A 27859-nucleotide genomic window follows, 5' to 3' on the forward strand; every position below is an offset into this window, starting at 1 on the left:
TCGTCTAGAGGGGAGTACTAAAAAAATGTAATTTAAAATAGTTATAAAAAATACTTTAGAGCGGACAAAAAGTTAGGAAAGGGTATTTTAGTATATACTACAGGGAAATTTTAGACCCTAGCGTCTTTGCCTGGCTTTTTCTCATTTGCAGCCTACCCCTGTCTTCCTCATCTCCCCCCGGGTCGCAGGTCCGGCACTTCCGGTGAGCCTCCCAGGGCGTCGGAGCGGAAGCGGCGGTGGCGGCGGCTGCTGTGAGCGGAGAGGGTCGGCTGGTTCCCATCCTAACGTTCTCTGGGCGAAGCGGCATCTGCGAGGCAGGGGTGTCCATCATGGTGAGTGCGGCCTGGCAGGGGCTGGGAGCTGGGGCTGGCGGCTGGGGCCAGGGGCCGAGGCCGGGTCCGGCGGGGCTGACTGGACCGCCGCGGAGATGCCGAGTCACTCCGGCCGGGCAAGAGCCGGACCCTTGACCACGAACGGCCTTGGCTCGTCTTCGCTGGTCCCGGGCGTAGTTCGACTTTTCTCTCAGTTGGACTTAAACACCTTCAGGGTGAAAAGGAATCTTCTACGTTTGGGTCCACCCACGGGTCTCACAAGTGCTAGGCACGTAACAAGTTTCCATAACACCAAATTAATTGAAACGTTGCTGGGGGTGAGGAGTCGAGTCAGGGGCCCCCCAGGGAGAATGCTTGGGGGCCATTCCCATGGAAGGGAACACTCAGCCCTTGCCCCAGTTCCTCCCCAGGTACTTCTGGGTCATACCTCCGTTGTAATGATGCCTTTGGCTATTTAAGCGATTCAGTAAAAATAACAGTAGTAGCTAGTTTTTGCTGGCGCTTTTTCTGTTACACAGTTTTTAACACCCACCGTCCCTTATTACACCATATCCCATTTAACCCTTACAATGCGGTTGGAGGCAAGGATGATTATTATCATTTTAACCATGAAAAAAAACGAAGGTTTAAAGAAGTAAGTAGTTTACTCGAGGTCAGAGAAGGGGGGAGTGGAAATTTGAAGCCAAGTGTGGCCGCAAAGCTTAGTCTCATTACCATGGTGCGGCATTGCCTCAATGTCACTTGTTTATTTTAGCAAAAATAAATAATGGTTATTAGGTTTTATGCGAAGTATGTCATTGTTGGATCATGTTTCCATTCTCAAGTTCATCCACTTAAAGACGTTGAATACCTGAAGAGGTCTAGGCAATATGCTAGGCATTGGGATTATAAAAGAAAGTAGGACTTGGGGTTGGGAGCAGCAAGGGAGGGGCAGAAGGTCAGGTATATGGGTCGATTGAAGGCAAATTGTTAAGGGTGTTAAATACTTTGTGGGGATTTTCTGATTTAAGGAGGAATGAGAGCAAAGAGATAAAATGGTTTAGATGGGGTAGGGTGGTGTAGTGAAAGGCTTAGGGAAACTCCCACTGCTCTACCTTCACATTTGTTACACTTCTGGCCAAGACTGTGGAACAGAGTTCAGCTTAAAAGGAGAGACAAAGACTTGAAAACTACTATGCTGAAGCTCCCAGGGATTGAGGAGCCATTTGAAATTTTAAGCAGGAACATGCTGTGTTTGTATTGTAGAAGACCGCAGATTCGTCTTGCTAATTTTGGAATTGCTGGTAAAGGACCTTATCAGTAGATGGCTTTCCCTCTACTTAATGTATATTTGGAATCAAGTCAAGAAATATTTGTCCATTGTGAGATATTTTTTAAAACTTGTAAAAAACACATAAATTTACCATCTTAACCATTTTTAAGCGTAGATTCTGTAACGTTAAGTATATTCACATTGTTGAATACTGGATGTCCAGAATTTTTTCATCCTTCAAAACTGAAACTGTATCCATTAAAGAATAACTCCCCCATTTCCCTTCACCTGTTCCCTGCAACCAACATTTTACTTTTTGTCTCTATGAATTTGACAACTCTAGGGACCTCATATAAGTGCAATTAAATAGTATTTGTCTTTTTGTGATGGGCTTATTTCACTGAGCATAACGTCCTCGGGGTTCATCCACGTTGTAGGATGTGATAAGGTTTTCCTCCCTTTTAAAGGCTGAAAAATATTCCTTTGGGTAGACCACATTTTTTTCACCTTTCATCTGTTGATGGACCCTTGGATTGTTTCCGCCTGTTAGCTATTAGGAATAGTGCTCTATGAACATTCGAACATCAGACAAATATCTTTTCAAGAGCCTGCTTTTGGTTCTTTGGGATATGTACCCTATTGTGCAGTTTTACATTGGAGGGGGGTAGGAGAGACATCATGGTAATTGCAATACTTTGAGAAGACTCCAGATTACTGTGTCACAAGTTTTCTAAGCCTCATGTTAAAAGCTGGGATATTACCTTTTTGGTGGCACCATGTCTTGACTTTACTTATTAACATGAGGGAGTACCACAGTGTAACATGAGAGCACCTTGGAGGGGCACCAGTCCAAACCCTAGGCAAAGCAGGGAATGTTCCTGGAACAAGGAAGGGTTGGTTATGGAAGCCAGGGGAAGGAGTGCAAACACCTCGTGCCTGCTCTTCCTGCTGCTTGGAATGCCAGTCCCTGTTTTTTGCTTGGCTCCCTCTTGGCATTCAAGTCTCTGCAGAGTCCCTTTCTGACCACCCATTTAAAATAGCAATCCCAGGTGCCTGGGTGGCTCAGTTAGTTAAGCATCTGCCTTCAGTTCAGGTCTGAGTCCCACTTTGGGCTCCCTGCTCCACGGGAGTCTGTTCCTCCCTCTCCCTCTGCCCCTCCCCTAGCTTGTGCTCTGCTCTCTCTCGCTTACTCTTCTCTCAGATCAATAAATAAAATCTTAAAAAATAAAACAGCATTCCCAGGAGCTCTCTGTCCCTTACTCTGTGCTGTCCTCAGAGCATTTATCAGCACCAGACATGCAGCTATTTTACTCTTTTGTTTCCCTTGTCTTGAATGTCAGCTCCTCCAAGGCAGATGTTGTACCTGTTAGTGAGCAAACATCCTAGAGTGATGTTTTGCTAGTGCTTAGATCAGAGCCTAGCAGATAGTGGGCACTCAGTAAAGTGTTTGTTTGTTAATTAATGAGAAGAGGGAAGGTGTTCCAGATGGAGGAACCAGGTGTGGCAGGTGTAGGAGATTGCAGGGCCGTCAGTAACAAGTCCCTGAGGTACGTGTGAGGTCTGGCCTGGGTCCTTGGGTGAGGGGTGAGAGACTGAAAGAGGTTAATGACAGGCTTGATGTGGTCAATTGTATATTTTAGTAAGATTGCACCGTCCAAAAGCAGTGGAATCTAGACAGGAGGGATGAGACTGGACAGGGCCGAATGTGTAGGAACAGATCTGAGATTCCCCAGGCTCCTGGGAAGTGCTTCCGGCAGATTGCTCTGCTCTATCAGGATTTTGGTGCATCTTGTTCTTCCAGGACATTCAGCAGCATTAACTGCCCTGACTTGTTTGGGCTTTCAACGTGAAGAAATGGACCTTTCTTCTGTACTAACTCCAGCATTTCTTTCCTTCCTTGTAGTTCTCCTTCAACATGTTCGACCACCCAATTCCCCGGGTCTTCCAGAACCGCTTCTCCACGCAGTACCGCTGCTTCTCCGTGTCCATGCTCGCAGGGCCTAATGACAGGTCAGATGTGGAGAAAGGAGGGAAGAGTATGTGCTCGTTTTTATTTTGAATAGTAACCTTTCCTGCCCTCAGCCTGCAGTGCTTATAGTCGTCAGTAGCCCTTGTTTTGCATGTGTAACCAGAAGCTAGTTACAGTGAATATCTTACTTGCCCTAGACTTGCTAAGGGGGTCTGGGAGTGGGAGGGAGAGTCCTAATTATGATTAGATTTATGGCTAATAGCCATTTGGTTCCCCCACAATGAATTACAGCAAGTAAAATTCCTTATGAAAGATCATTATGAAATTCTGGCTACCTCACAAGTATCATTTCGTATGTTTTAAAGATATGACAGAAACTAAATTTTGGCTTTTGTTCTGCCTTTTTAATTTTATTTTCTTAATGTTTCTTAAATATTCTTTCCACAGTAATTATGCCGCCCTCAGCCCTCGATCAACTCAGTAAGTATTTTCTCCATGACTAGGGAACTGAGGTCATTTAAGTATGGACATCAGAAACTTGGCACATGCTCTTCAGTATGTCCGGACATAGGCAACCTTCATCATGTCTGGTTGGGAATTGTCTGTGGAGGGTGTGTGCTGGACTGGAGGGCTGGGCCTGCAGATGCCCCGGGGGGGTGGTGGCTGGTGGTGGCCAGCTGTCCAGGCTGGGGCCAGCAAATACTCAGCTCTAGGTCCCTCGGGGGTTCTGCTCTTCTGAATCCTCACCCCCAGCACACATATACACCTTATTCAGATCCCATCAGGACTAAAGGAAAGTTCGAGCGCCAGTGCTTTTCACCTTGCTGGGGCATCACCCTGATGCTGTTGGCTGGGTCCACTAGGTTTTCTCCTAAAGGAGGCAGTGGACTCCCAAGGAGGATGCTATGCAGCAGGCTTCTCATCTCTTCCCCAAACATGTTTCCTCAGCTCCAGGCCCTGTCTGCCCCATTGCATTGAAAAGCACATCAAAAACTGAGCTATTGTCTTCTGCCTCAGAAGCTGCCTCTCTCAGGTCCTTTCTCTTATAGCAGGAGCCAGAAAGTCCCGTGGGTTGTGAGAGCAGCCATACTTCTCTTTCCTCAAGCCTTCATCCCATGAGAACAACCCATGGAGACCTCATGCCCCCAGCCACAGGCACAATCAGTTCCTTTCGAGATTCAGTGGTGGTTCTGGTGTGAGTTCCTCCTATCTAAGGCAGGAGACGTGGAGGCCACTAGAGGGCGGGTCCACAATCAGTGTCTGGTACATGTGGGGCAGCACCATAGAGAAGGGGCGTGGGTCTGGTATCATTCCAGCTGGGGCTTTGCGCCTGGCCTGGCTATAGACTAGTGACTTGGCCTCTGAACTTCAGTGTCCTCATCTTTAAACAGGGAAACACAGCACCCATCCATCAAAGCTGCTATGTGGCAGGAGTACCTCCTCCTAGGTGGTGCCCTGTGGTATGTGTGTAAATAGCCCAAGCCCATGTGACACCAGTCAAGGCAGGAGGTAGCCTTTAGCCAGCAGGGCTAAACCAGTGCCAGCAGTGGCAGTGGCCACACCCGGTGGAGGCCTGTAATTCTAGCTTCTGCACAGCCAGTAGGTTAACAGACCCATGGGGTTCATAGCCCCATCATAGAGGAGGAGACAAGGCCCCCCCCCAGAGAGCCTGCCTTTCCATTTGAGCTGACCCAGGCACTGAGTGCCAGGTGTGACCCTTGGTACAGGTGTCTGAGAAGAGACACGGATTGGGACAAGGGGCTTAGATCACAGTGTTCAAATCTTTTAAGTCATGGAAGAAACTTTGTCGAAATGAAATCTTACAGAGAGTCTTAATTTATAAAAGGGTCACTGCTCAGTTTGGAGGAGGTGAGATGGTGCAGAGGGCTCAGGAGCCCCGAGGCACTTCTCTAAATCCGAAAATGCAGTGTGAAAACCACCAGACTGAGGAGCACAGGGGTTTCTTCCAACCACAAGAATCTTGGATCCTTGGCTGGAACCTGATCTGCTTCACCCCAACAGACCATCGTTCTGCCTCACGAACGTGAGGGGGACAGAGGGCCTGGCCTCTGGGCCCTTCGCCACGGTACTCCAGCATCCAAGTCACCCTTGGTGATGGGGCGAGAACACCCACACCCACTGCTGTCACTGCTGCAGGCTCTTCTCCCCCATCTGTGGCTTCCTGCCCAAGCTTCTTACTTGATCTGCATCACCATAATTTTCAGGAAGATCCCAGGTGGAGTCTGCCATACCTCCTGCCACTGAATGGAGCTTTTGTGGCCATGTCTGCTTAAGCCGACAGGCTAAAGTGAGCTTTGGTGGTTAAGCCTCAGACCTGGGCTGGCAGCCTGGGTTGAATCCCAGCATCGTCCCTTCTGGGCTGTGTGATCCTGGGCTTCTTGCTGACTGGGCGTATTAGCTCCCCGTAGATAAAAGTAGTAATGATAGTCCTTGCCTCACTGGTCTGGAAAGAGTAAGCGAGAGCCTGGAAAATGGCAAACACTGTTACTTGTCACTGCATCAGTCTGTCCCAGACCCATCCCCCAGGTCCCTGACTCTCTTGGGTCTCCTGCTTCACACTGCCTGCACCTCCCACCCTCCTGGGTCAGCCTGCCAGTAGTCCTGTGTGCCTGCCTCTGGCTGTCCATGCTGCCTGCTCTTGGGACCACTAGAGTGAGGAGGCGTACTGTGTCATGACCTTGCTGAGAGCCCACATTGATGAATGCTCCCACCCAGCATAGTGTCTGGCCCAGCCTCCCTCTCCTCCTGACCACACTCTCAACCCTGTCCCTGTGCCCCAGTTTCACCTGATGGCCAGCCATTCCGAAACTGGCTGAACTCCCCTTCCTTCCATGCCTTTGTTCAGGCTGCTTCCTCTCTGGCCTTCCCAGGACTGGTATGGACGACTACAGGAATGCTGCCTCCCCCATGCCACCCTTCCCACAGCACTGCAACATCTCAGTGCACGTGTTTCTTTTCTCCCCACCTTTCTAACTAGAAACCTTTGCAGGCAGGGATTTTGTCCAGCATGTGGTTGGCAATTAATTATTTATGAATAAATGAGTTAACATACAACCTTTTAAAACTGGGATTTCAGAAAGCCTCAAGTGTAAGCCAGTACTGTGTCCCTGGGTCACCAAACATTCCTGAGCTCTGGGCCAAGTGATGTGCATGGGGGGCGCATGGGCAGGCACCTAGGGGCCGAAGGCCCTCGTGGGTCTGAAGGCCTGCTCTGGGGAGCAAGGCTGTGTGGAGCCATGATGGGCACCCAGGGAGGCTGATTTTCAGAGAAGCGCGTTTGGGGAATAGAACTTCTTCCTCACAGAAGCTGTGCCTCAGCCTCTCTCCTTTTTAGGCCGACTCAACATCACCTACCCCATGCTGTTCAAACTGACCAACAAGAACTCGGACCGCATGACGCACTGCGGTGTGCTGGAGTTTGTGGCTGATGAGGGCATCTGCTACCTCCCACACTGGGTGAGTGGGGCCGCGCCAGTCTCGGAGAGTATGTGGGCCTGACTCAGGTTTGGGGCCCCATAGAAGGGCAGCCCTCAGCGTTTGTCATGGCTACAAGGATGGGATTCGGAACAAGGCTCTGTGTGCTCAGAGGCGTGGCCTTTTCTTTGACAGTCGATCAACCGGTAGCCCAGAAACCACAGCCATGCTCTTTACCTGCCATCTCCTGGGTAAGGCTTTTGTAAAAATAATAAAGCAGGAGTATTTTTGAAGTGGTCTGAGTACAGGATTTTAGGTTTTAATACATCTCCCCACTTTTACTAATTTCTCCCCAGTTCTGTCACGTGTGTGTGCGCACGAGTGCGCTTAGATGCTTGTATGTAACTGAGTCTTTCCAAAGCACATCACTTCCTTGCCATGGAAACAAAGCCTCTCTTTTTGCCTTCAGACTTTCTCTTGAGCCTGGGTCCTTCCTGAGTACTAGGCCCTTCCTCTGGGCCAGCCTCTTCCCCCACCTCACCCATCTTACCTGCTGCCTGGCCTCTCCTATGTTGTTTTCTAGCCTCAGTCCCCCAGGGAGCTCTTACTCATGCCTCAAAGCCCAGACTCCACTTGCTTCCCTGCTCACTTGCCCTGCCCAGCACCTTACTGTGTGGGTTTACAGGTGCCCCTCATGGGTGCAAGGCCTTGTCCTATTCATCAGATAGAGTGCTGTGGGTGGCTGAAGTGTTGGGTACTGACAACTTCCCAGGGCCATTCTGGATCCTCAGAGGCCCTCTGTGACTCTTACGAAGAGGTAAAAGAGGAGATAGTAACTCTGGGGAAAACTGTACCTCAAAGGTTCTCTCCCTAACCCACAGACGTTGATTTTGGGTGGCCCCTTGTCCAGGCTCTCAGACCATTTTGGATCAGAAAACTAGTTGGATCCCTTTTGCTGAGAAATAGCATATTCCCTGGGAAGCTTCTTTAGGTAACGTGAACCTGCTTCTTTCTGGGCTGGTCTTCCAGCTCTTGGCTAGAGTGGGTGGTTGCCGGGGGTTTCCCAGACGCTGCTGCAGAGCCGGCCTGAGGATCTTTTCCACCCCCAGCAGGTATGTGAGCAGGTGCCTTCCATTAGCTGCTTGGCAGGCTCCATCCCACCCGGAGCTCCCAGGCTTCTTCAGGGTGAATCAGCCTGGAACAGATGCTGGCCTCTCTTCTAGTACCTGAGGCCTCATCTACTGGCCTAGATCGAGATCCCTGCCCAGGACCACTGGGAGTGTGTGGATGCCTACCGCGGGGTGCCTGTCATACTACCTATGCCCCATGGTGACCAAGTCCCTCCAGGGGCTTGTGCACACAAGGAGCGGACCAGACCTGGAGCGAGCCTCCTCCCTGCCCTCGGGCTCTTCCACCAGCCACTTCTCTCCCCAAGTCCTGTCTGAGCCTGCTGATTCAACCACAAGCAGGGGGCTTGGGATCCTGCCTTTCCTCCTCGAGCTGCCAGTGGCTGTGTCCTTCCTCCAGCCATTGGTTACCCTCCGTCTTCTCTGGCAGATTTCCCAAAGAAATCCCTAAGGGACTGTGAGCTTGGGCTGCAGCAGACTGCCAGTCCTTAGAGCACTTCCCGTGAAACTGTCCCTCTCCAAGGTCACTGAACGTCCCAGTTACCAAGTCCGTTGCCTTTCCATCCTACTCAGCCTGCCCGTAGCTTTTGTTGGAGCGACCACCCCAGCCTGGCGAGCACCCTTCAATGAGAGTGTGTGGGGACCTCAACAGGCTTGTCCGTGGGGCCGTGCTCACTCTCCAGCCTTGCTCATGACCTCTGCCCACCTTGGCCTTGGCCTGCCTTCCTCTTACGTGCATCTTGTCCTTGGACTTTTAGAGTCACCTCCTAACTACCTCTGTGGAGCCTCTGTGGTCAGCAGCACTGTTCAACAGTGTCACCTGGGGGAAGTGTTCTGGAAGGGATGTGCCTGGGACCAGCTTCAGGGCAACCCAGTGTGGGATGGGGCCAGGGAGTGGGGTGGTGACTGAGGAGTCGAGGTCAGCTGTGACCTGATCATGGTTGAAGCCAGGGCTGGGTGTATAGAGGCTCACTTGTGCAGTTCTCTCTGCCCCCCCCTTTTTTTAAGTTTTTGTTTGTTTATTTTTAGTAATCTACCCCCAGCGTGGGGCTCAAACTCACAACCCCTAGATCCAGAGTCTCATGCCCTACCGACTGAGCCAGGTAGACACCCTCCCTGTTCTGTCTGCTTTTGTATGTTTGAAGTTCTCTTTAAGAAACCCTGGGGGCGGGGGGGGGGGGTGGAGAGCCTGGGTGGCTCAGTCGTTAAGCGTCTGCCTTCGGCTCAGTTCATGATCCTAGGGTCCTGGGATCGAGCCCCGCATCGGGCTCCCTGCTCTGCAGGAAGCCTACTTCTCCCTCTCCCGCTCCCCCTGCTTGTGTTCCCTCTCTCGCTGTGTCTCTCTCTGTCAAATAAATAAATAAAATCTTAAAAAAAAAAAAAAGAAAGAAAGAAAGAACCTCTAAGGGGCGCCTGGGTGGCTCAGTCGGTTAGTTGGCTGACTCTTGGTTTCGGCTCAGGTCATGATCTCAGGGTCCTAGGATCAAGCCCCTCGTCAGGCTCCGCGCTCAGCACACAGTCTGCTTGGGATTCTTTCCCCCTCTCCCTTTCCCTCTCCCTCTCCCCCTGCTCACACTCACATGAGCGCTCACGTTCTCTCTCTCAAATAAATCTTAAAAAAAAAGCAACAACAACTGTAAAATAAGAAAAGCTAAAAACCATTCCAAGGCATGCAGGGTTACCCATTTCTTTTTTTTTTTTTTTTTTAAAGATTTTATTCATTTATTTGAGAGAAAGAATGAGAGAGAGAGAGAGAGAGCACATGAGAGGGGGGAGGGTCAGAGGGAGAAGCAGACTCCCTGCCGAGCAGGGAGCCCGATGCGGGACTCGATCCCGGGACTCCAGGATCATGACCTGAGCCGAAAGCAGTCGCTTAACCAACTGAGCCACCCAGGTGCCCGGGTTTCCCATTTCTGGCCCGCCCCCCTTGTCTCAGACCCCCGAGTGTCAGCCTTGTGGTGGTGTCTTGACTTGCTGCACACCAGGTACTCCCATGCCTATGTTCTTCTCTCTCCGCCTTGTTCCTCAGCCAGTGTCCACCATGCAGGGTGATTTCATAGAGGTGTGGGGGTGTCTTGTCAGTTTTATATGACCCCCGTAGCAGACCCCTCTGGGGACTTGTCGCCACCCTGTGCCTTAGCTATAGGGCCATTCCATGTGAGGTGAACCCACCTAGTGTCATCATTATCCTGCCTCCATTGCAGCCCTGTTTGCCCCAAGGCCTTGTAAGTTGGGTGTGGGACAGCTCGGAGGTATGGGGGGCGGGGTGAGCTTCCCTGGGGAAACACTTTGCCCCTAGGAGACCTGGCACTGCTGGCACCTCACACTTCCAGGTGACCCTCCCAGTGGACCATCTTTTCTCAGAGGCTGGCAGAGACACTCACATTGCCAGCTGCAGCCTCCCAGTAGCACCCCAAGGCTTTCCTTTCATGTCTTTGACTTTTTTGCTGGCTTGCTTTTTCCTCCTTCCTGACATCAAATCCCAAGTCCTCATCTCAGGTTCCTCTTCCAGGGACCCAAGGAAGAAGACATCTGAATGTCAGACCTGGGCCTGCTGAGGGTGTGGTTAGATGGCGCTCAATGCCGGCCACTTAATTTCCAGGAGCCTCATGTAGCCTTCTTCTTCCTTTAGATGATGCAGAATTTGCTGTTGGAAGAAGGGGGCTTGGTTCAGGTGGAGAGTGTCAACCTTCAAGTGGCCACGTACTCCAAATTCCAGCCTCAGAGCCCTGACTTCCTGGACATCACCAACCCCAAAGCAGTGTATCCTTTTGAGATAAGAAGGGTTCTTCTGGACAAAGGAGAGGTGTGCCAGTAGTCTATAAACTACCGAGCTCTTTGTTGGGCATGTGCCTACTCTGAGGACCACGCATTGGTTTGTGATTGAAGTAGTGATTAGAGAAGAATGGCGTTTGGCCAGCACGTCCACCCCAGCGTGGCCCTGGACAAACACCCTGGGCCCTCGATGGGATGCTTCTGAATGCTCTCCAGACACTTCCTCGAGGGCAAAATGGAACCCTTCCTCCAGGTGGACTGGGGCACCTGGCACAAAGCTCAGTGTGTTCTGGTGGAAAGAGGCTGGCTGGTCTCCCTCTGGGCCCTACGCCAGTGGGTCCCTGGTGCCCCAACTCAGCCATGAGTGCTCCTCAGCCTCACCTTTTACCCAGGTTAGCGCTTTGCACTCCAAACCAGTGGGGAGCATTGACAGAGTACATTTTCTGTCAGCAAGAGGAAAGAAAAGATTTTAGGTTTTAGTGGGTTTTGATATTGTTCTCTGAACGTAAGCCAGACATGTGTGTTGATAATTTAAGGAGTAGCTGGTGTGGGCAAGGAGCATGCTGTGTGTGGTCTGTGGTCTAGACCTCTGGCTTCGAGGCCTCAGCTTGGCTTGTTCAGATCGTGTTATAGAGTGGTCACTCCACCGCCTGTTTTTAAAAGGCTTGAAAAAACACAATTGAACAATACAGATAGGTAGACAGTTTAAAAAAAAAAAAAACCTGCTTCCACCCTCCTCTGGTTGTACACCCTTGTCCCCACCCCAAACCCGGGAGCAAGCTTGCTGCCGGCCGTGTCCTGGATGTGGGTGGGCTGTGTTGAGTCTTCGCTGACCGTGTCTGTGGACGAGCCTGTTGAGTCCCCCCTATGACTGGGCCCTGGGCACAGTGGGTGCCTGGAGAGCTGTGCTCACGGCTCTCATTGTTGGATGCTTCCCATCTTACAGCAGGATGACATCCTGTGGCAAGATCTGCTTGCCTGGTGCCTCAGAGCTCTGCCTTGGAGGTGCTTGTCTGGCTGGCAGTGCCCAGGGGTGTCTGCCTCCATGACTGCAGCCCCTTCTGGTCTTTCTCTGCATTTTCATGTGTGTTGTGGTACAGACTTACTAGATTGTTTTCAGAGGCTGTTTCTGTAGGCATGGTTAACTTTTTAGCCCGTGGAGAAAGAGTGTGTCCCTTTTGTCAGCTGAGAGGCAGTCTGGTGCTCCCGAGTCTGGCTGACAGGATGGAGGCAGTCTTCGTAAAGCCAGACTCAGCACAGCAGGGAGAAGGGGGAGCACGCAGGGCTGTGAGGCAGAAGCCGGCTCTACCTGCAGAGGCCGCATGGGCTGGCTCTGACAGCTCAGCGCCTCTCGCCTTGCAGGGCCACTGGAGGAGTTAAGGGAGGGCACCCCAGTAGCCGAGCATTTTATGCAAGGGGACAAAGAACGGTATGCACAGAATACCCTTTTCACAAAGCTGTTCTCATCTTGGAAGGCTGTCTGAGTAAGAGACAGGGTAAGAGTAAGAGAAGGGATCCTAGACAGGCTGAGTCTTGCACCCTCAGACTCTGAGAGCCTCACCTGCTATGCCATGTCCCGTTGCTGGGTTCTGGAGCCACGTTGTATGTTTGACCATTCTATTTAAAATAATTCTCTGAATTGATGAGGATGATGTGGTTAAAATCTTCCATGTGATTAGGCGTTACTCCCTCGCCTGGGCATTTGGGTTATTCAGGGTTTTTTGTTCTGTTTTGTTTTTGTTTTTTTAAAGATTTTTTTTTTTTTTATTTGAGAGAGAGTATGAGATAGAGCGTGAGAGGGGGGAGGGCCTGAGGGAGAAGCAGACTCCCCGCTGAGCAGGGAGCCTGATGCGGGACTCGATCCCGGGACTCCAGGATCATGACCTGAGCCGAAGGCAGTCGCTCAAGTAACTGAGCCACCCAGGCGCCCTGAGTTATTCGGTTTTTAAGAAGTTATTATTATTTACTATTAGAAAAAAAGTTTACAGGTTACTTCTTCTTTTTTAATTTTTATTTTTTTAGTTCTTCTTTTGAAACATACCCCTAAAGTTGGGTTACCACCCAAAAGATAGAAACAGCGAAAGTGGCAAAGAGAACATCTTTGATTTTTGAGGGAGCCTATTTATCATTCACTCATTCCCCCGCCGCCCCCCCCTTCTGTGCTCCCATGGGATTTTGAAGATCAACTTGTTCAGATGTAATTTACATAAAATGCACAGTTTGATGAGTTGGCAAATGTGAACACCTGGGTAACCAGAAGATTTCCATCTTTCTGAAAGGTCCTCTGTGGCCTTGCCTGCCCGTCCTCACCTGACCTCCAGCCCTAGGAGCCTCCCAGGGCCTCCCAGCCCTCAGAAAGCTACCTTTCTTGAGGGAACACTTTGTGGCAGGTTCTTTCCCTCAGCGGTGTTTGCAAGATTCATCCTTGCTATGAGTTTACCCTTCCATAATTATTGCTGAGTAGTATCCCAGTGTATCAAAGCCGTGTGTTTCAGCACCAGCTTGGTACATGTCTGTCTGGTATACTTTATGACGGAGATGATCTAAACCCCTCATGGAACTTGTTTCAGATTTAAGGTACCCATGTTGCCATGTTGCCTTGACAGTGTGTGTCTGCAGATTAGAAAACGCCTTGAGAAACTTTGCCTGTCTGACCACGGGGGATGTGATTGCCATCAACTACAATGAGAAGGTGAGCATCTCCACCATGGGGCCAGCACTGTGAGTGTCTCCATTCTGGGGTTTGAGTGGGGGTTCTTTTTAGGCAGGGTGTGCCTGGCTTTTGTCATGACGGCTGCCTACTGTTTGCTTGCTTTTTCAAGTCTCCGTGGATGCGTGTTCAGGGTCCTCTAGTAATTCATTCAGCAGCTCTGCCTGGAGAATTGATTGTGTTTGCAGATGCATGAGCTTAACATTATTAATCTCATGTCTGTGCCCCGTGAAGCCAAGGCTGCCGATCGTGCCTCTGGCAGGAAGCGCTCCGCTGTGCCTGTGATCTGAGCTGCTCCCTGGGCCGCTCTGTGGGGGCACAGAAGCAGCAGCCTGGGCCCTCGTCCCTGTCACCCCCTCGGGCAGGCCCCCGAGGAGCCAGGTGCTGCGCGGCACAGGGAGAGCAAAGCCTGGCTCCGCCTAGGGACGGTGTCGCCTGCGGTCACCAGCCCGCTCCTCATGGGAGCACGTGTCCTCTTCCTCCTCTTCTCTTCAGCTCTGGTTTTCCCTTAGGAGCTCCTCTGGGACATGAGTCTTTCGGGTCTGAACGCCACATACGTTCATCTGTGGTTCAATGCTTGCCTAGCTGCCTGGATCTAGACAATTTAGCTGTAAACTAAAATGTCATCGCTCGCCCTCCCGTTTCTCACTCACGTCCTGTTTAAGCGACACAGAATTCAAGACATTATCCACATCCCCGTTACCCGTGGCAAGTAGCTGAGGAAAGATGTCATAGTTGGCAAGCCGGCTGATAACCCATCCTGCCACAGGCATGGAGCACAGCCACGTGGATACCCTCACCCACTGTGACAGCGGATGGTGACGCTCGCGGAGCTGCCGCTAGAGCAGACCTCCTGGTGCTCAGGAGTGACCACAGCCCCTGCCCGGCTTTCCCTGAGCCAGCTGCCTGCTCCTTCACACACTCTCCCATCCCATCGGGGACTCGGGTGCTCACAACTGAGAACAGGTGCCTGTGGTTCAGCCAGGTGCTCCCTCCATGTCAGTGTAGGGATCCAGTGTGTTCTTTGAGTTTCCTACTGTTTGAGGCGTCTGTTGCTGAGAATCCTTATCTTTCATTCTGTGGGTTTTGAATCACACTTTTATATTTTCTCCTCAACCAAGAAGTAATCTTGTTCCCTTTAGCTTTGTAGGGGACATTTTAGGTGCTCTCTACCTTAACTGAATACTTGAGACTTTCATAATTATGTTAGTGTTCTTAGTATTAAGGGAGTAATGCTAAATACAATCCAAATTGATGATAAAAGATAAATTGAAATTTTTGCACTGAAAGGGAAGGTGAGTTACATAGAATTGAAAGGCATGTTTGGACTTCTACTTCTGGAAGTATGGAAGGCTAGGTACTCTAAAGGGCCCTTCTCATAAAATCCGGTTAATTTTACGATGAAGTCTAGATTATGAATACATTGTTGGTCTTGCTAAAAACATAGGTTTTAAAGAATCTCTCATAGTGTTTGTTGTCCTGCGTGCAAATGACCATGTCAGTGCTTTAGTGGGAGATCTGAACTGGAGGCTTCCACATTAAAGTAAGACCCTCAGAGGGGCTTAAACCAACCCAGAGGTGGATGTTGTCCTCATCCCAGGAGAAGGAACCCAAATACTCTCTGGGAGAAGCGGCCCCAGTTTATTTAAGCCCTCATGACTGCTGTAGATGGAACAAACAAACAAGAATTCATAAAACCACCAGACACCCAAGCAGAGACAAGAAAAGCAGACATAGACCCTTAAGGAACTCAGTATTGGCATTTTCGTTGGTTTTTTTTGTTCTGTTTTGTTTTGTTTTGTTTAAGATTTGATTTATTTGAGAGAGAGCATGAGCTGGGTGGGGCTTGGGGCCGTGGAAGGGCAGAAGGAGAGGGAGAAGCAGACTCCCCCACTGAGCAGGGAGCCAGATGCAGGGCTCGGTCCTAGGACCCTGAGATCATGACCTGAACCGAAGGCAGACGCTTAACCAACTGAGCCACCCAGGGGCCCCGGTATTGGCACTTTCAGGTGCAAACATAAAGTAATTATGTATAAGATGTTCAAAAACATTTTTAAAATGGAATCATAAAATTTAGCAATCAGCAAAAGACTACCAAAAATAGGAAGATTTGAAAAACAGTCAAAAGAGTTAAATAACAGCTGACGAAGAATTCATGAAAGGAAAGCTAAATTTGGAGAAGTACCTTAGAAATCTACACAGAGAATCAAGGTCATGAGCACAGGGGAGACTAGAGTATTGGGGATCCTGAGAAAATTACACACGCTCAGTGAAAATGCCAGCAGGAGAGAGCGGAGGAGTGGTGATGTTGTGAAGAGACAGTAAGTGAAATTGTTTTAGAGCTGGCCTTCAGCTCAGTTACAGGGAGTATAGGGTATATCACACAGGGTGAGTTGCAGACACCGAATACCAGGTACCAAGAGGTAAGCAGAAAGCAGGTACTTAGAAAGGAACGGCAGCCATTACTGCTCCAAATAGCAGAAAACGGTTGACCCTTGCAGAATACGGGGTTAGGGTCACCCAGCCCTGCAGAGTGAAAACTCTGTGTATAACGTCTCACTCCCCAGAACTTCACTATTAATAGTCTACTGTTGACTGGGAGCCTTACCACGAACAGGAACAGCCAACAAACACACACAGTGATGTTATATGTGCCATAAACTGGGCTATTGCAGTAGAGTAAGCTGGAGAAAAGAAAATGTTACTAAGAGAGAAAATAGACTGTGAAAACTCCCCATGTAAGTGGACCAGTGCCGTTCAAACCTGTGTTGTTCAAGGATCGACTGTATCTTCAAAGGATGACAGGAACTGTCACCAAAGTCATCTTCATCTTTAAAGAATGCAATCAAAATACTTGCAGATTAGCAAAATCAGAGAGAGTTTATTTACCAATGGAACTTTAAAAGCATGTGCTTCAGGAGTAAGCAGTATCCTAGAAGGAAAGACCAGCATGCCAGAAGGAACGGTGAGCAAATAAACTAGCAAATACGAAGTAAATCTTGGTAAACATTGCCACATAAAGTGGTAATAGTATTTAACATGTAAGCCTGAAACGAGGACATCTCAAATATTGGAAAAGAAGAATGTTCAGAATGAAAGTGTTCTCTATTTGCAATCCAGGAAAATGTTCAATAAGTAAAAATAACTGGAAATTCTACATACCTGTTGAGTGTTTAAAGGTAGTTTAAAATTACTGTTTTAGGGGCGCCTGGGTGGCTCAGTTGGTTAAGCGACTGCCTTTGGCTCGGGTCATGATCCTGGAGTCCTGGGATCGAGTCCCACATCGGGCTCCCTGCTGAGCAGGGAGCCCGCTTCTCCCTCTGACCCTCCCCCCTCTCATGCTCTCTCTCTCATTCTCTTTCTCAAATAAATAAATAAAATCTTTAAAAAAAAATAAAAAATAAAACAAAATTACTGTTTTAGATGCAGTGTGACAATACAAAAAACTAAAAAAAAAGTCACAGAACTATTTCTTGTTACCACATGCAGCATAGTCTAGTGTTTCTGTTGTGCTCCTTCCGTGATTTTTCTTTCCCAGCTCTGGTTATGACACAGTTGGTTTTATGGCCCACTAATCAGTTGTGACCTGCAGTTTGAAAGCACGACTACAACAAAATGAGAACATGTGGCCCCAGCATCGACAGGTGGTGGTGTAGACGGGATGGCAAAACCAGTGGAGCCAGCCCAGATGTTGAGTGGAGAAACTGGGTTACATCCACACAGTGGCATGCATGCCTTGCTACTTATCTTCTATAAATAATGAGGAAACTTTTAGAAAGCAGCCTGGGCACACGAAGCCCTCTGACTTTACTAATGTTTAGGCTTTTTTTCCATGGTGGGGCTCTGGACTATTCTTTACAAAAGCAAGACATACCCTAGGTAAAAAGAACCAAAAACAATGCAGGAAAAAGCAGATTCTGCCACTTTTAGCTCTTACCCTTCTGGACTCTTCTGTGTTTGTTACATACTTGAGATCATCTTGGACACACAGCAGTATAACTGACTTTTTAACTTATTTTCCTATCGGCTGTATAGTATTCCCCTGGTGACTGTAATTTCTTTATATGTGGACAAATATCACTCGCTTAACCAATCTATTGGTGGGTATTTTGAGCATGCACTATTATTAGCAAGCAATGTTGGAGAGAGCCTTCTCAGAATTTTCTTTGGGTGTTTAGCTAGTTATTTACTTAGAATAAGTTCCTAGAAGTGAACTTCCTGGGATAAAGGTTGTGTCTTTTGCAATTTGATGTATAACTACCCTGTCTGATTTGAACCGCTTACAGGGAACAGCCTCTGTTGAGTGCTGGGCAGGCATCAAAGCAGCTGAACCCCGCAAAAGGCAGCCCCCTTGTCACAGCAAGAGGTGCGGCTGGGGGAGGGTGCCCTGGAGGTGAACAGTATGTCTGCAGGAGCTAGGTAGGGAGCCGTAGTCACATGAGTGGTGACAGCCCGCAGTGCTGCCACGAAACCGTGCAACTGATGTTGGTGGTTTTCCCACAGATCTATGAACTGCGGGTGATGGAGACGAAGCCTGATAAGGCCGTGTCCATCATTGAGTGTGACATGAACGTGAGTACCTCTGCTGCTTACAGGGCCGGGGGGAGAGGGGCAGTTGATGACCCCTGCAAGCCACTGCCCCACCAGAGTGTCATGCAGCCCCTGGGACTGTGTGGGTGAGAGAGGAGGAAGGTGATGCCAGAACACCGTGAGGAGGCTGCTGACCTGGTGACCCATCTCCAGCCAAGAGGTGGCACAGTTCTAGCCGCTTCTGAGGTGGCTGCACTCACCAGCATTGCAGACGGGCCACAGCGTGGATACTCTGGAAAGCTAAGGAAGCCTATTCAGCTCCTGTGTAGGAAGCAACTACTGGTACCCACAGCAGCCTGGTGGGTCTCCAGGGAATGCTGCTGAGCAAGAGGGGCCAATCCCAAAAGGTTATATTCTATCTGGTTCCATTTGTTACTACATTCTTGAAATCGGCCAGACTTTAGTGGAAGACGGGGTAGTGGTTGCCAGGAGTTAGGAGAAGGCCAGGAGAGAGGCAGGTGTGGTTATAACAGGACAACTCAAGGGGTCCCTTTGAGGTTGGAATAGTCCAGTATCTTGACTGTGGGGGTGGAGACATTGACCTATACTCGGGATAAAATTTTGAGAACTTAACTGGGAAATCTGAATAGGAGGGCAGGATGGTGCCACTGTTGCTATCCTGATGGTGATACTCTGTAATTTTATAAAATGTTACCATTGGGAAAACTGGGCCAAGTATACAGGGGCAGCTTTCTGTTGCATTTTTTGAAACCACATATGAATCTACGGTTGTCTCAAGTAAAAACAAAAGGTTGTCTCAAGTAAAAACAAAAGTTAAGGAAGCCTAAGTACATCCCAAAATTGTACTGTTCCTCTTGAACCGCAGGTGGACTTCGATGCCCCACTGGGCTATAAGGAGCCTGAAAGACAAGTCCAGCATGAGGAGTCCGCCGTAAGTTGTTTGTCCAGTGTCCCTCTGTGGCCCCGCGCTGTTTGCCCTCTTCAGTAACAGGGCTTCTGTGGGAGGCTGTCCTGCGTGTGTCGTGGCAGAGGACATGTCGAGATTGGCCTCTGCTGATGCTTGACACGGCCATGTGCCTTGCTCCCAGGGGCACAGTGTGTCCCAGCTGTTGGGGGCGCAGGGAAAGCAGTAGCAGTGAGAGGCCCAAGAGAAAAGCTGGGGTGTCCCTGCTGAGAGGCTCATCACCCATTTTTCTGTCCCCATCAGGAGGGTGAAGCTGACCACAGCGGCTATGCTGGAGAGCTGGGCTTCCGTGTGAGTACTAGGCCACAGTTTTACTTTCTGTGCTCCCGCCGTGCCATCTGGGGGCCTCTGCAGGGATTGGGCGTGCAGTTTTTGTGCACGCATGTATCTGGCACTTTCTCAGCTACATGGTCCTTTACATCCACTTTCTCCTGGAATCCTCGAAACAATTCTGTAAGGCAGCATTCAATTTTTCTTCTTTTTTGAAAATGTCTAACCTACCAAAAAGTTAAAACAGGACATGCGTGTACCCTTCGCTTAGATTTACCAGATGTGACCACATTTGCTTTATCTCTGAGAACGGGACTCTTTGAAAGGAAGTTGCAGCATGACCTCCCAGCACTGCGGCCCGCCAGCCTCCCTGGGAAGCAGGTGGAGATGTCCAGGGTGTTGGCACCAGGGGGCTGGGAGGCGGCGGCGGAGTCAGGACTGGAAAGTGGAGCTGAGCTGTGTGGGGCAGCTGCAACAGAGGCCTTAGCCCACCCCGGAGTGGCAGGGGGCAAGCTGGGTGGCCCTGCAGAGGCTGGGGCCAGAACTTTCAACCTGTCTTTAGCTACTGGCTGCCCTTATAGGGTGGCTTTGTTTGGGCCAGGAGGTTCCTTTCATCTCACTAGCAGTCCCCCCCCCCCCGAGGGGCTTGGCAGAAAGTTCTTGGCTGTCTGTACTCCAGCAGCTGGGGAGTAAGGGCTTCAGTCCTTAAGGGTTCTGGGCAGCACCTCCCACACACATCCTGGCAGCAGTCTCTGGCCCCAGGGCACACGTGTGCTCACTAGTTCTTGCGCACTCTCCTGCTCCCTCATCCAGGCCTTCTCCGGCTCCGGGAATAGACTGGACGGGAAGAAGAAAGGTGTAGAACCCAGCCCCTCCCCAATCAAGCCTGGAGACATTAAAAGGTGGGTCTGCTCTGGCTCTGCTTCCACCCTGATGCTTTGTCATCCTCCAGGGAGGCTCTGTGCCAGATTCCTGGGGTGGGCCTAACCTCACTCGAGCTCCAGAGACAAAGTCTGGACTGAGGAGGCTGGCGGTGTGGATGGACGGCCCCTGCCTGCTCTCAGTGGGCTGGAGCACCACCAGAGCCTGTGTTTCCCAGTGGGGGTTGAGAGGGGAGGATAGTGGTGCCCTGCTTAATCCGCCAAGCCTCTCCCACTGCAGTCCAGCCTCCCTCGGTGCCCGCAGTTCAGCCTCTACCTGCCTCCAAGTGGTACCTGATCAGCTTCCTCTCCTGTTTCAGATCTTTCTGGTTCCTGTTTAGTCATCTCTCCATTTTCCTGTTTTGTGACTTCTAATAATTGATCAAGTCCCATTATGTCAACTTCCCTCAAACAGGAGGCCAGAACTGCCTTACTTAATGTGTTTTTGTCGTTTGGCTCAGGGAGTGTCAGAGCAGGTTTCCTGCTCCGGTGGCCGTCATGGAGGTGGTGGGGATTAGATATGTCACCTGTCTACTGTGTGTGTTAGAGCAAAAGGAGAATGCTGGAAGTGTGGTGTTATTTTTGTTTTTTGTTTTTTTAAGATTTTATTTATTTGAGAGAGAAAGAACATGAGCAGATCGGAGAGGGAGAAGCAGGCCTCCCGCTGAACAGGGAGCCTGACGTGGGGCTCAATCCCAGGACTCTGGGATCATGACCTGAACTAAAGGCAGACGCCCAACTGACTGAGCCAGCCAGGTGCCCCTGGAAGTGTGGTTTTTACCCAGTCCTAAGAGAGTGTAGCCCTTGCAGGGTCTGTGAGGCTAAAGGACAGAGATGGTGAAGGCCCCCCAAGCCTCCAGGTGGCCCCTCGCTGCAGGCCAGGCACCAGGTCTACAGGCCTCTGCCCCAGTTGCCTTCTGATTACTTCAGGAAGGATGCTGGGGAACACGAGAGGGCTGGCCCAAGGCCAGAATGGGTACAGCGGTATACCCTAGAGTTGAGTCGCCAGGATGGCGCTTGTCTCTTCTGCTTGCTTTTCTCATGATTGCCAGGAATGAACTTTAATGCTTTTCTCCTGCAGCTAACATTTTTCTTCCTTTCTTTCCTTCACAGAGGAATTCCCAATTATGAATTTAAACTTGGTAAGATCACTTTCATCAGAAATTCACGTCCACTGGTCAAAAAGGTTGAAGAGGTGAGTTTATTTCACTGGTAATGAGAAGTGTTGCTTGTTAGTCATGACTTTCCATTCTGAATGAGGCCATTTCTGTCATATTTCCCCCCATGCCTGGGGTGCTTCTCTCCCTGGTGCCCTGATTATCCTGCTGAGGCTGTGTGGTGTGTGTGCAGGTCATAGCTCTGGTGTCACCTGGTAGTGGTGATCAGCACCATACCCGCTCACAGAGCCCTGACCCAAGTGCCAGGCCCCATGTTGGTGCTTTATACTTAACTATTTAATGCCCAGCCAGTCCCTTGCGGTGGCTGCTGTGATTGTCTGCATTTTACAGATTTGAGTGTGAAGATGTGTGATGGCGAGGGCACCCAGGGTGCAGGGGCAAGCTCCTGACCAATACATGGCTGCCTCTGTGCCACCACCCTCTAGAAACGGCCTCCACTGAGACCTGAGGGGAAGGGCCTCCCCCGGCCCAGGAGTTCCCCTGTAACAGGAAAGGAAGGCTGCAGGTGGGGGCAGGTGTTGGCAAAGGGTAGGTTCCCACCTTGTGGGTACTTCTTCCAAGTGTTGGGAACCAGCTCAGAAAAGCCAACACACCCTACTGCAGATCGCCCACCCCACCTGGCAGCCATGGCCATTATGCTGTGTATTTCTAGAACACCAACACTTTAGACCCTCCGCTCTCCTGGTTCCTTTTCTCAAAGGCTCAGTCTCTTGGGGATCTAGAGTAAGCTAAAAGGCAGATGTTCTGTGAGCACATTCAGGATAGACTGCTAGCTCGGACCAGTTAACTGGCTAGCTCCTGGCTGCAGGGCCATCACCAGCCTCTTGACCACTGAACTCTTGCCCTCTACCTGTGGGGTGGTTGGGGAACTTCCAGGCTTCGGAGGAACAAGAGTGGTTCCCAATGAGACCTCAGCCTCTTGATTCCTCCTTGAGTGCCAGCTACAGGCTGGCCCTTGCCGCCTTGGGCCTAGAGGCCTCAGCAGGGGCTTCCTCCAGCCTAACTTGTGACCTGAGTACTGGAGAGGGAGGGCGAGGCTGGCAGGCATAGGTGGAGCTGTTTAATCCATTAAGTATTCAAGAAGAAATGCATGGCTAACAATGGGATTGAAGGCACACGCTTAGCTCCACCCCATCCTGAACCCCCATGAAAGCTTGGCACAAGGTAATAAGGCAATAAAGACATTGACGAGAAGAGGAGGCAACTGCTACAAAACTTTGAAAGACTCAGAACAGAAGGACAAGTGGTAACAGACTGCATAGGCCATGAGAAGCTGCATCCTGAGCTGCCTGTGGTTTAGACAGTAGAGCTCTGAAAGGCACCTCTGGAAATGGGGGGCTAAAGATGGAATGTGTGTCACAAAGAACTTAGAACCACAGCACCGCCCCCGCCCCTTCCCGCCCCCGTTGGGGCTGTGCCTGCCTGACCCCAGAAGAAAGCTGGTGGCTTGTCTTCTGGAAGAGGCATCATGGCAGGTCCCTAGACTGGGGCTGTCAGCAGAGTGGGTAGCAGGACTGAACTAAAAGAGAGAATGAGTGACAGTTTGCATCCTGAATGTTGTCGCCCTTGGTGTCCTTCCCTTGCTTGGCTCCCACACTGGCTGCCAGGGTTACTCACTGCAATTGGAGGAGCTTTCTCTGGACAGTCTGGCGAGCCCTGAGGAATGTTCCAGACAGCTCACCCCAGTGTGGAGACTGCAGTCAGAAAGTTTCTACTTTCTAAAGAGTTCTGAAAAGAGATTAGAGAATCCCAAGGGTCAGAAACCATCAGAGAAATAATTTCCCCAAATGGAAGGGTATGAGTTTGCAGCCAAGAGGACCCCTTGAGCATCCAGCACCATGAATGAAAATAGCCCCCTATCGAGGCAAAGATCCTAAAGCTTCCAGAAGGAGGAAAGAGGTTATGCCACAGATTAAGAATGGCATCATCTTAGCGCAAGACACAGGAAGCTAGGAGATGATGGAGCAGCGTCTCTAAAATTCTGAGAGGAAACTTTCACAAAAAATTGTGTACCCAACTCTAATGGGCTGAATTATGTTCCCCCAAATCCTTTGTTGAAGCTTTAACCCCCAGCACCTCAGGATGTGACTGTATTTGGAGGTAAGGCCTTTACAGAGGTGATTAAGTTAAAATGAGGCCAGTAGGGTGGCCCCTGATCCAGTCTGACTCTTCCTATAAGAAGAGGAAAGTTGGATGTACAGAGGAAAGACCATGCAAGCACATCACAAGAAGGCAGCCATCTGCAAGCCAAGGAGCGAGGCCTCAAAAGAAACTAACCCTGTCAGCACCCTGATCTTGGCTTCCATTCTCCACAACTATGAGAAACTAAATGTCTGTAGTTTCAGCTGCCCAGTCTGTGGTATTTTGTTATGGCAGCCCTAGCATGCTAACAATAGTCAACGTATCAGGGAAATGTGAGAGTAGAAAAAGCGATTTTCAGACATGTAGGATCTCACAAAAGGATATATTTCTCAAGCACCCTTTCTCAGGAAGCGTTTGGAGGATGTACCGTACTAAAATGAAGGCATAAAGTAGAAATAAGAAAGCCCTCGATCCAGGAAACAGGGAGCCCTGAAACTATTCGCAGCACCAAGAGGATGGCCAGTCTAAGCAGGGCAGCCTAAAGGCCCTAAGAGATACACCTTTAAGCAGACAAAACCAGCAGGATGCCTGCTGTGATTGAATGTGTGCAGAAGAGAGAAGCCAGACACAGGGACAGCAGGACAAAGCGAAGGCTCTGCAGGAAAGGAAGACTGAATGGCTCAGCTATGACTCAAATGTACATGGTCGCCTGGTACCACATAAGCCCTGTACAGGCCCCCGCCAGCAATACACTCCTGCATGGGGTGGGGAGGGGCAGGTGCAGGTGCAGGTGCAGGTGCAGGGCTGTGTATCAGGGAGTGTGAAATCCTCTTCTTCCATAGAGAATGCCTCCAACTGACTAGCAATACAAGCTCGTTAAAGATACCTGCTGTTTTCAGTTGAGAAAAAACAGGCCTTCTTTCTGTTGGTGGGAAAATAGCTTGATAGAATGTTTCTGAGGGCTGGTTAGTGACCATAACATTAAAAGCCTTAAAAATATGTGCAATCCCAAAAAAAATAAAAAATAAAAAATAAAAATAAAAACAACTTAACTGTGCAATCCTTTTATGGTAGAATAACACTCCTAAGAAAAAAATCAGAGTTGTGTGCAAACACATTAAGCTGCTCACCACAGCAGCTTAAAATATCACAAACCTGGGAGTAACATCCAATGGTGGAAGACTGCCTCTCCCAATGATGGAATTCTCTGTAGCCTTTAGAGTGTACTGGAAAAGAAATTCATCGACTTGAGACTGGGGAAGTATTAGAAAAATTTACATAAACATATATAGTAAAGTGGCTGGAAATATTTTTGGGTGGTGGAGTTACAGATGATTTTTCTTTTGGAGGTGTATTTTATGTTTTTAACATTTTGAAAACGTGATACTTCTGCAAAAGGATGTACATTCAATCTGAGAATAAAGGCTATGGTAGAGGCATAGTTGTGATTCTCTGGTTTCGTTTCTCAATTCAATAGATTATGATTTCTATTTCAAAGCCATTTCTTATTATGAATAATGGGGAAGTAAGGTAAATGGGTGGCTGGCACATGAGTCAACAGAATCAAGCATTTATTCTAAGCCTCCAAGGAGTTTCTGAAAATAGTATTTTATCTTCACACTCAGGATGAAGCTGGAGGCAGATTCGTCGCTTTCTCTGGAGAAGGACAGTCGTTGCGTAAAAAGGGAAGAAAGCCATAAGTTGGGACTGTTGGCTGATTGGAAAATAAAATAATCAATTGCAACATAATGGCTTTTAGTTACTGGCTCTGATGGGGATGAGACTGTTGCAGAGGATGCTCTGTCACTTTAGGTTTTGTTTTAGAGTTACCTAAGAATTACCGCGTGTGACCTGTAAGTGGAACTTTCCGACTTGGTGGATGATTTTGGGAAGGAGAAACCTCACTCTGAGGTCCTGCAGGCAGCCTCCTCCTCGCCCCTTCTTGCTTTCAGCCCTTGAGGGGTGCTCCCACTGCCTTAGCCAAAGCAGAGTTCCCTAATTCCTGATAAAAATCAATGGAGGGGATTGAATTGCTCTAACTTGAGGTGTTGTTTCTCTTTTTTTCACTTACCCTTTGTTTTTCCATGTCGATAGCTTAGAGCATTACACCTTTGGCCTAGAAAAAAGTGGCTTAAATAGAGACATGCTCTATAAATAGTGGTTATCCCATTACTCTGGCTGCAATTTAAGTGTATGAGGAAGGATGTTTTTATTTTACACGTTGATATTTTTTTTTCCAAAAGAACCATTCTTCAGAAGGTGGATTCCTGATAATACATTTCATCTTGTAATTTGATTTCATATGGAAATACTCCTTAATGAATCGGTTCTACAGTGAAACAACTTCATGATGAAGCACAAATATGAATATTAGAATAAATAAGTGCTAAAGATATATTTCTCCTTCCCTACCCCCCACTCCCAGTTAATGTATTAAATTATCCAAGGTTCTGCTGGCCTACTTTTTTTATTAGCATTAATTTGGTCTCAGATCACTTTCTATAATGTGAGATCTTTTGACATGTTAATCTAATTTAATCTCTTTTGTTCCTTGAAAAGAATTTTACATCAAGAATTTCAAATAAAAACAGGCAATGATTAAACCTGGATTGCCTCTAAATGTTTGATTAGTTACCAACATGGGTTGAGGGTTGGGCCACCAGCCAGGAGTTGGAGGAAGACTTGCTTGCAGGTGTCCCTTGTTCCATCGTGCCATTAGAAAAGAGCTCCTCTGGGGGGCTTCTGGAGAATATATGGAGAAATGAGGCTCTCTGACCCCTGCATTGGGGATGGTCAGCCTGAGCAGGGTCTCCTCTTGTAGGAGGACTGCTGCTTGAAGGTAGAGGGGTCCATCTCTGGACAGAGCTCCTTCAACACTCGAGAGGATGTTCCCTTCAGGATGGTGGCCCAGGGTCCACCCACATGTCATCAGATCAAGAGCATAGGTGATTGTCATGAAGTTGAGGGCTGGGCTGTGGCCCAAACAGTGACCACTGATGACGGACAAGGTTTCAAGAGGCATGAAGCACTGCTGTGACTTCCGTGATCCTCCACTTTAGGGGCGTCTGTTTCACTAGCCGAGGCAGAAGCCCTCCTTGGTGGGTAGGCAGCGTCCATTTGCAGGATCACATTGGCTAATGTGTCATTTGATACATAATGAATTTCACAGTAAGGCACTGACTGACCTTGGGTTTTTGTCTTCCCTAAGCAACACCTACTGTGTAAGCAATGAAATCACTCGTGGTCCTTTGCTTGAGCCATACTTCCCTGCGGGCCAGCTTCTGGTAACACAGAGGGGAGGGGTCACCCAGAGCAAAAATCCTGGTCATTACTGCTGCACCCTGGCCTGCAGCCTTCTCTGTCTTCAAGCTTGGTCTGTGAGCCAGCTTAGCAGGAGCCCTGGTAAAATTGCATCTTTCTGGCCCACCTTCAGGGAGTCTGATCCAGTCTCGTTACTGGGGTGGGCCCAGCAACCGCGTTGTAAGGGACTCCCCCCGTGGAGGATTAAGTTTGTGGAAATTGGAGAACCTCTGCATAGGTATTGCAGGGCTACTCTGCAGATTACCAGCCACTTTTATTGCCTCTTGTGCACCTCTCCTGTTTATAAACGTTCCATGTCTTCCCACGCCTCAGAGTAAAGCCTTCACTCCTAATCAGACATGCAAGGCGCCCCACATTTGTAAGGTTCTCTCCTCTACCCCGTGTCACACACAGCCTCCACGCCTTTGACCAGCCCACCGTTGTGCTCAGAACACCCTTCGCTCACCTCCACTACTAGCCTGCGTTCCCTGGAGAAATCATCCGGCGCCCTAGACCCCCAACTGCTGTCTGGTCACGCGCAGCTACCCTCACCGAGTCCTCCGCAGCCGCAGACTTGGCAGCTTTGCCACAGGGCGTTGATGCTCAGTATGTGCTTATGAAAGCGAACCCTATCTTTTGAGATTTCATAAAACTGCTGAAAACGAGCCTGGACCCCGTGGTTTCAGAAATAACTAACTTCAGGTGGCTGTGCAGCCTGGGACGCCCGCTGGGCACCAGGCGAAGGACCGCTGTCATCCATTTGGCCTCGCAGGCTGCACGCCGGGCTTTCTACCTCCGGACACGCCCCCGCCCGCATGGTCCCTTGGCCCTCCTGGGCGCCGCCTCCGCTTGTCACCGCCCCGCCCGGCTGTTATTGGCGTCTCAGCCCGGATGTCTTGTTTATTGGCTCGTGTCAAGGGGGTGGGTGCGGAATCAAGCGTCACATCTCGGAGTTCATTGGTTCCTATCTGTCAATCACGCGGTGCGGCTTGTC

The 27859-nt window shown here is 49.5% G+C and overlaps 1 protein-coding gene across 1 annotated transcript; it reads left to right on the plus strand.

Moving 5' to 3' along the window:
• Positions 1–192: 192 nt before the first annotated feature.
• Positions 193–25314, plus strand: UFD1 (ubiquitin recognition factor in ER associated degradation 1). The gene is made up of 12 exons (XM_028094782.2): positions 193–332; positions 3488–3620; positions 4001–4033; positions 6909–7030; positions 10748–10878; positions 13510–13582; positions 18104–18172; positions 19017–19082; positions 19359–19406; positions 20199–20287; positions 21419–21500; positions 25191–25314. The coding sequence occupies exons 1-12, from the start codon at positions 330–332 to the stop codon at positions 25263–25265; spliced, it is 924 nt and encodes a 307-aa protein (XP_027950583.1). The 5' UTR covers positions 193–329; the 3' UTR covers positions 25266–25314.
• The last annotated feature ends 2545 nt before the right edge of the window (positions 25315–27859 follow it).

Source organism: Eumetopias jubatus, unplaced genomic scaffold (genome assembly GCF_037043125.1).
Source record: "Eumetopias jubatus isolate StellerSeaLion01/CBP00866 unplaced genomic scaffold, mEumJub1_p1.0 scaffold_16, whole genome shotgun sequence".
Lineage (NCBI taxonomy): Eukaryota > Metazoa > Chordata > Mammalia > Carnivora > Otariidae > Eumetopias > Eumetopias jubatus.

Excerpts from the sequence above, each read along its gene's own strand:
- UFD1 (XM_028094782.2), top strand. Across the intron at positions 7,031-10,747 it reads TCTGCTACCTCCCACACTGG|ATGATGCAGAATTTGCTGTT; the intron begins GTGAGTGGGGCC and ends TTCTTCCTTTAG. Across the intron at positions 18,173-19,016 it reads TCATTGAGTGTGACATGAAC|GTGGACTTCGATGCCCCACT; the intron begins GTGAGTACCTCT and ends CTTGAACCGCAG.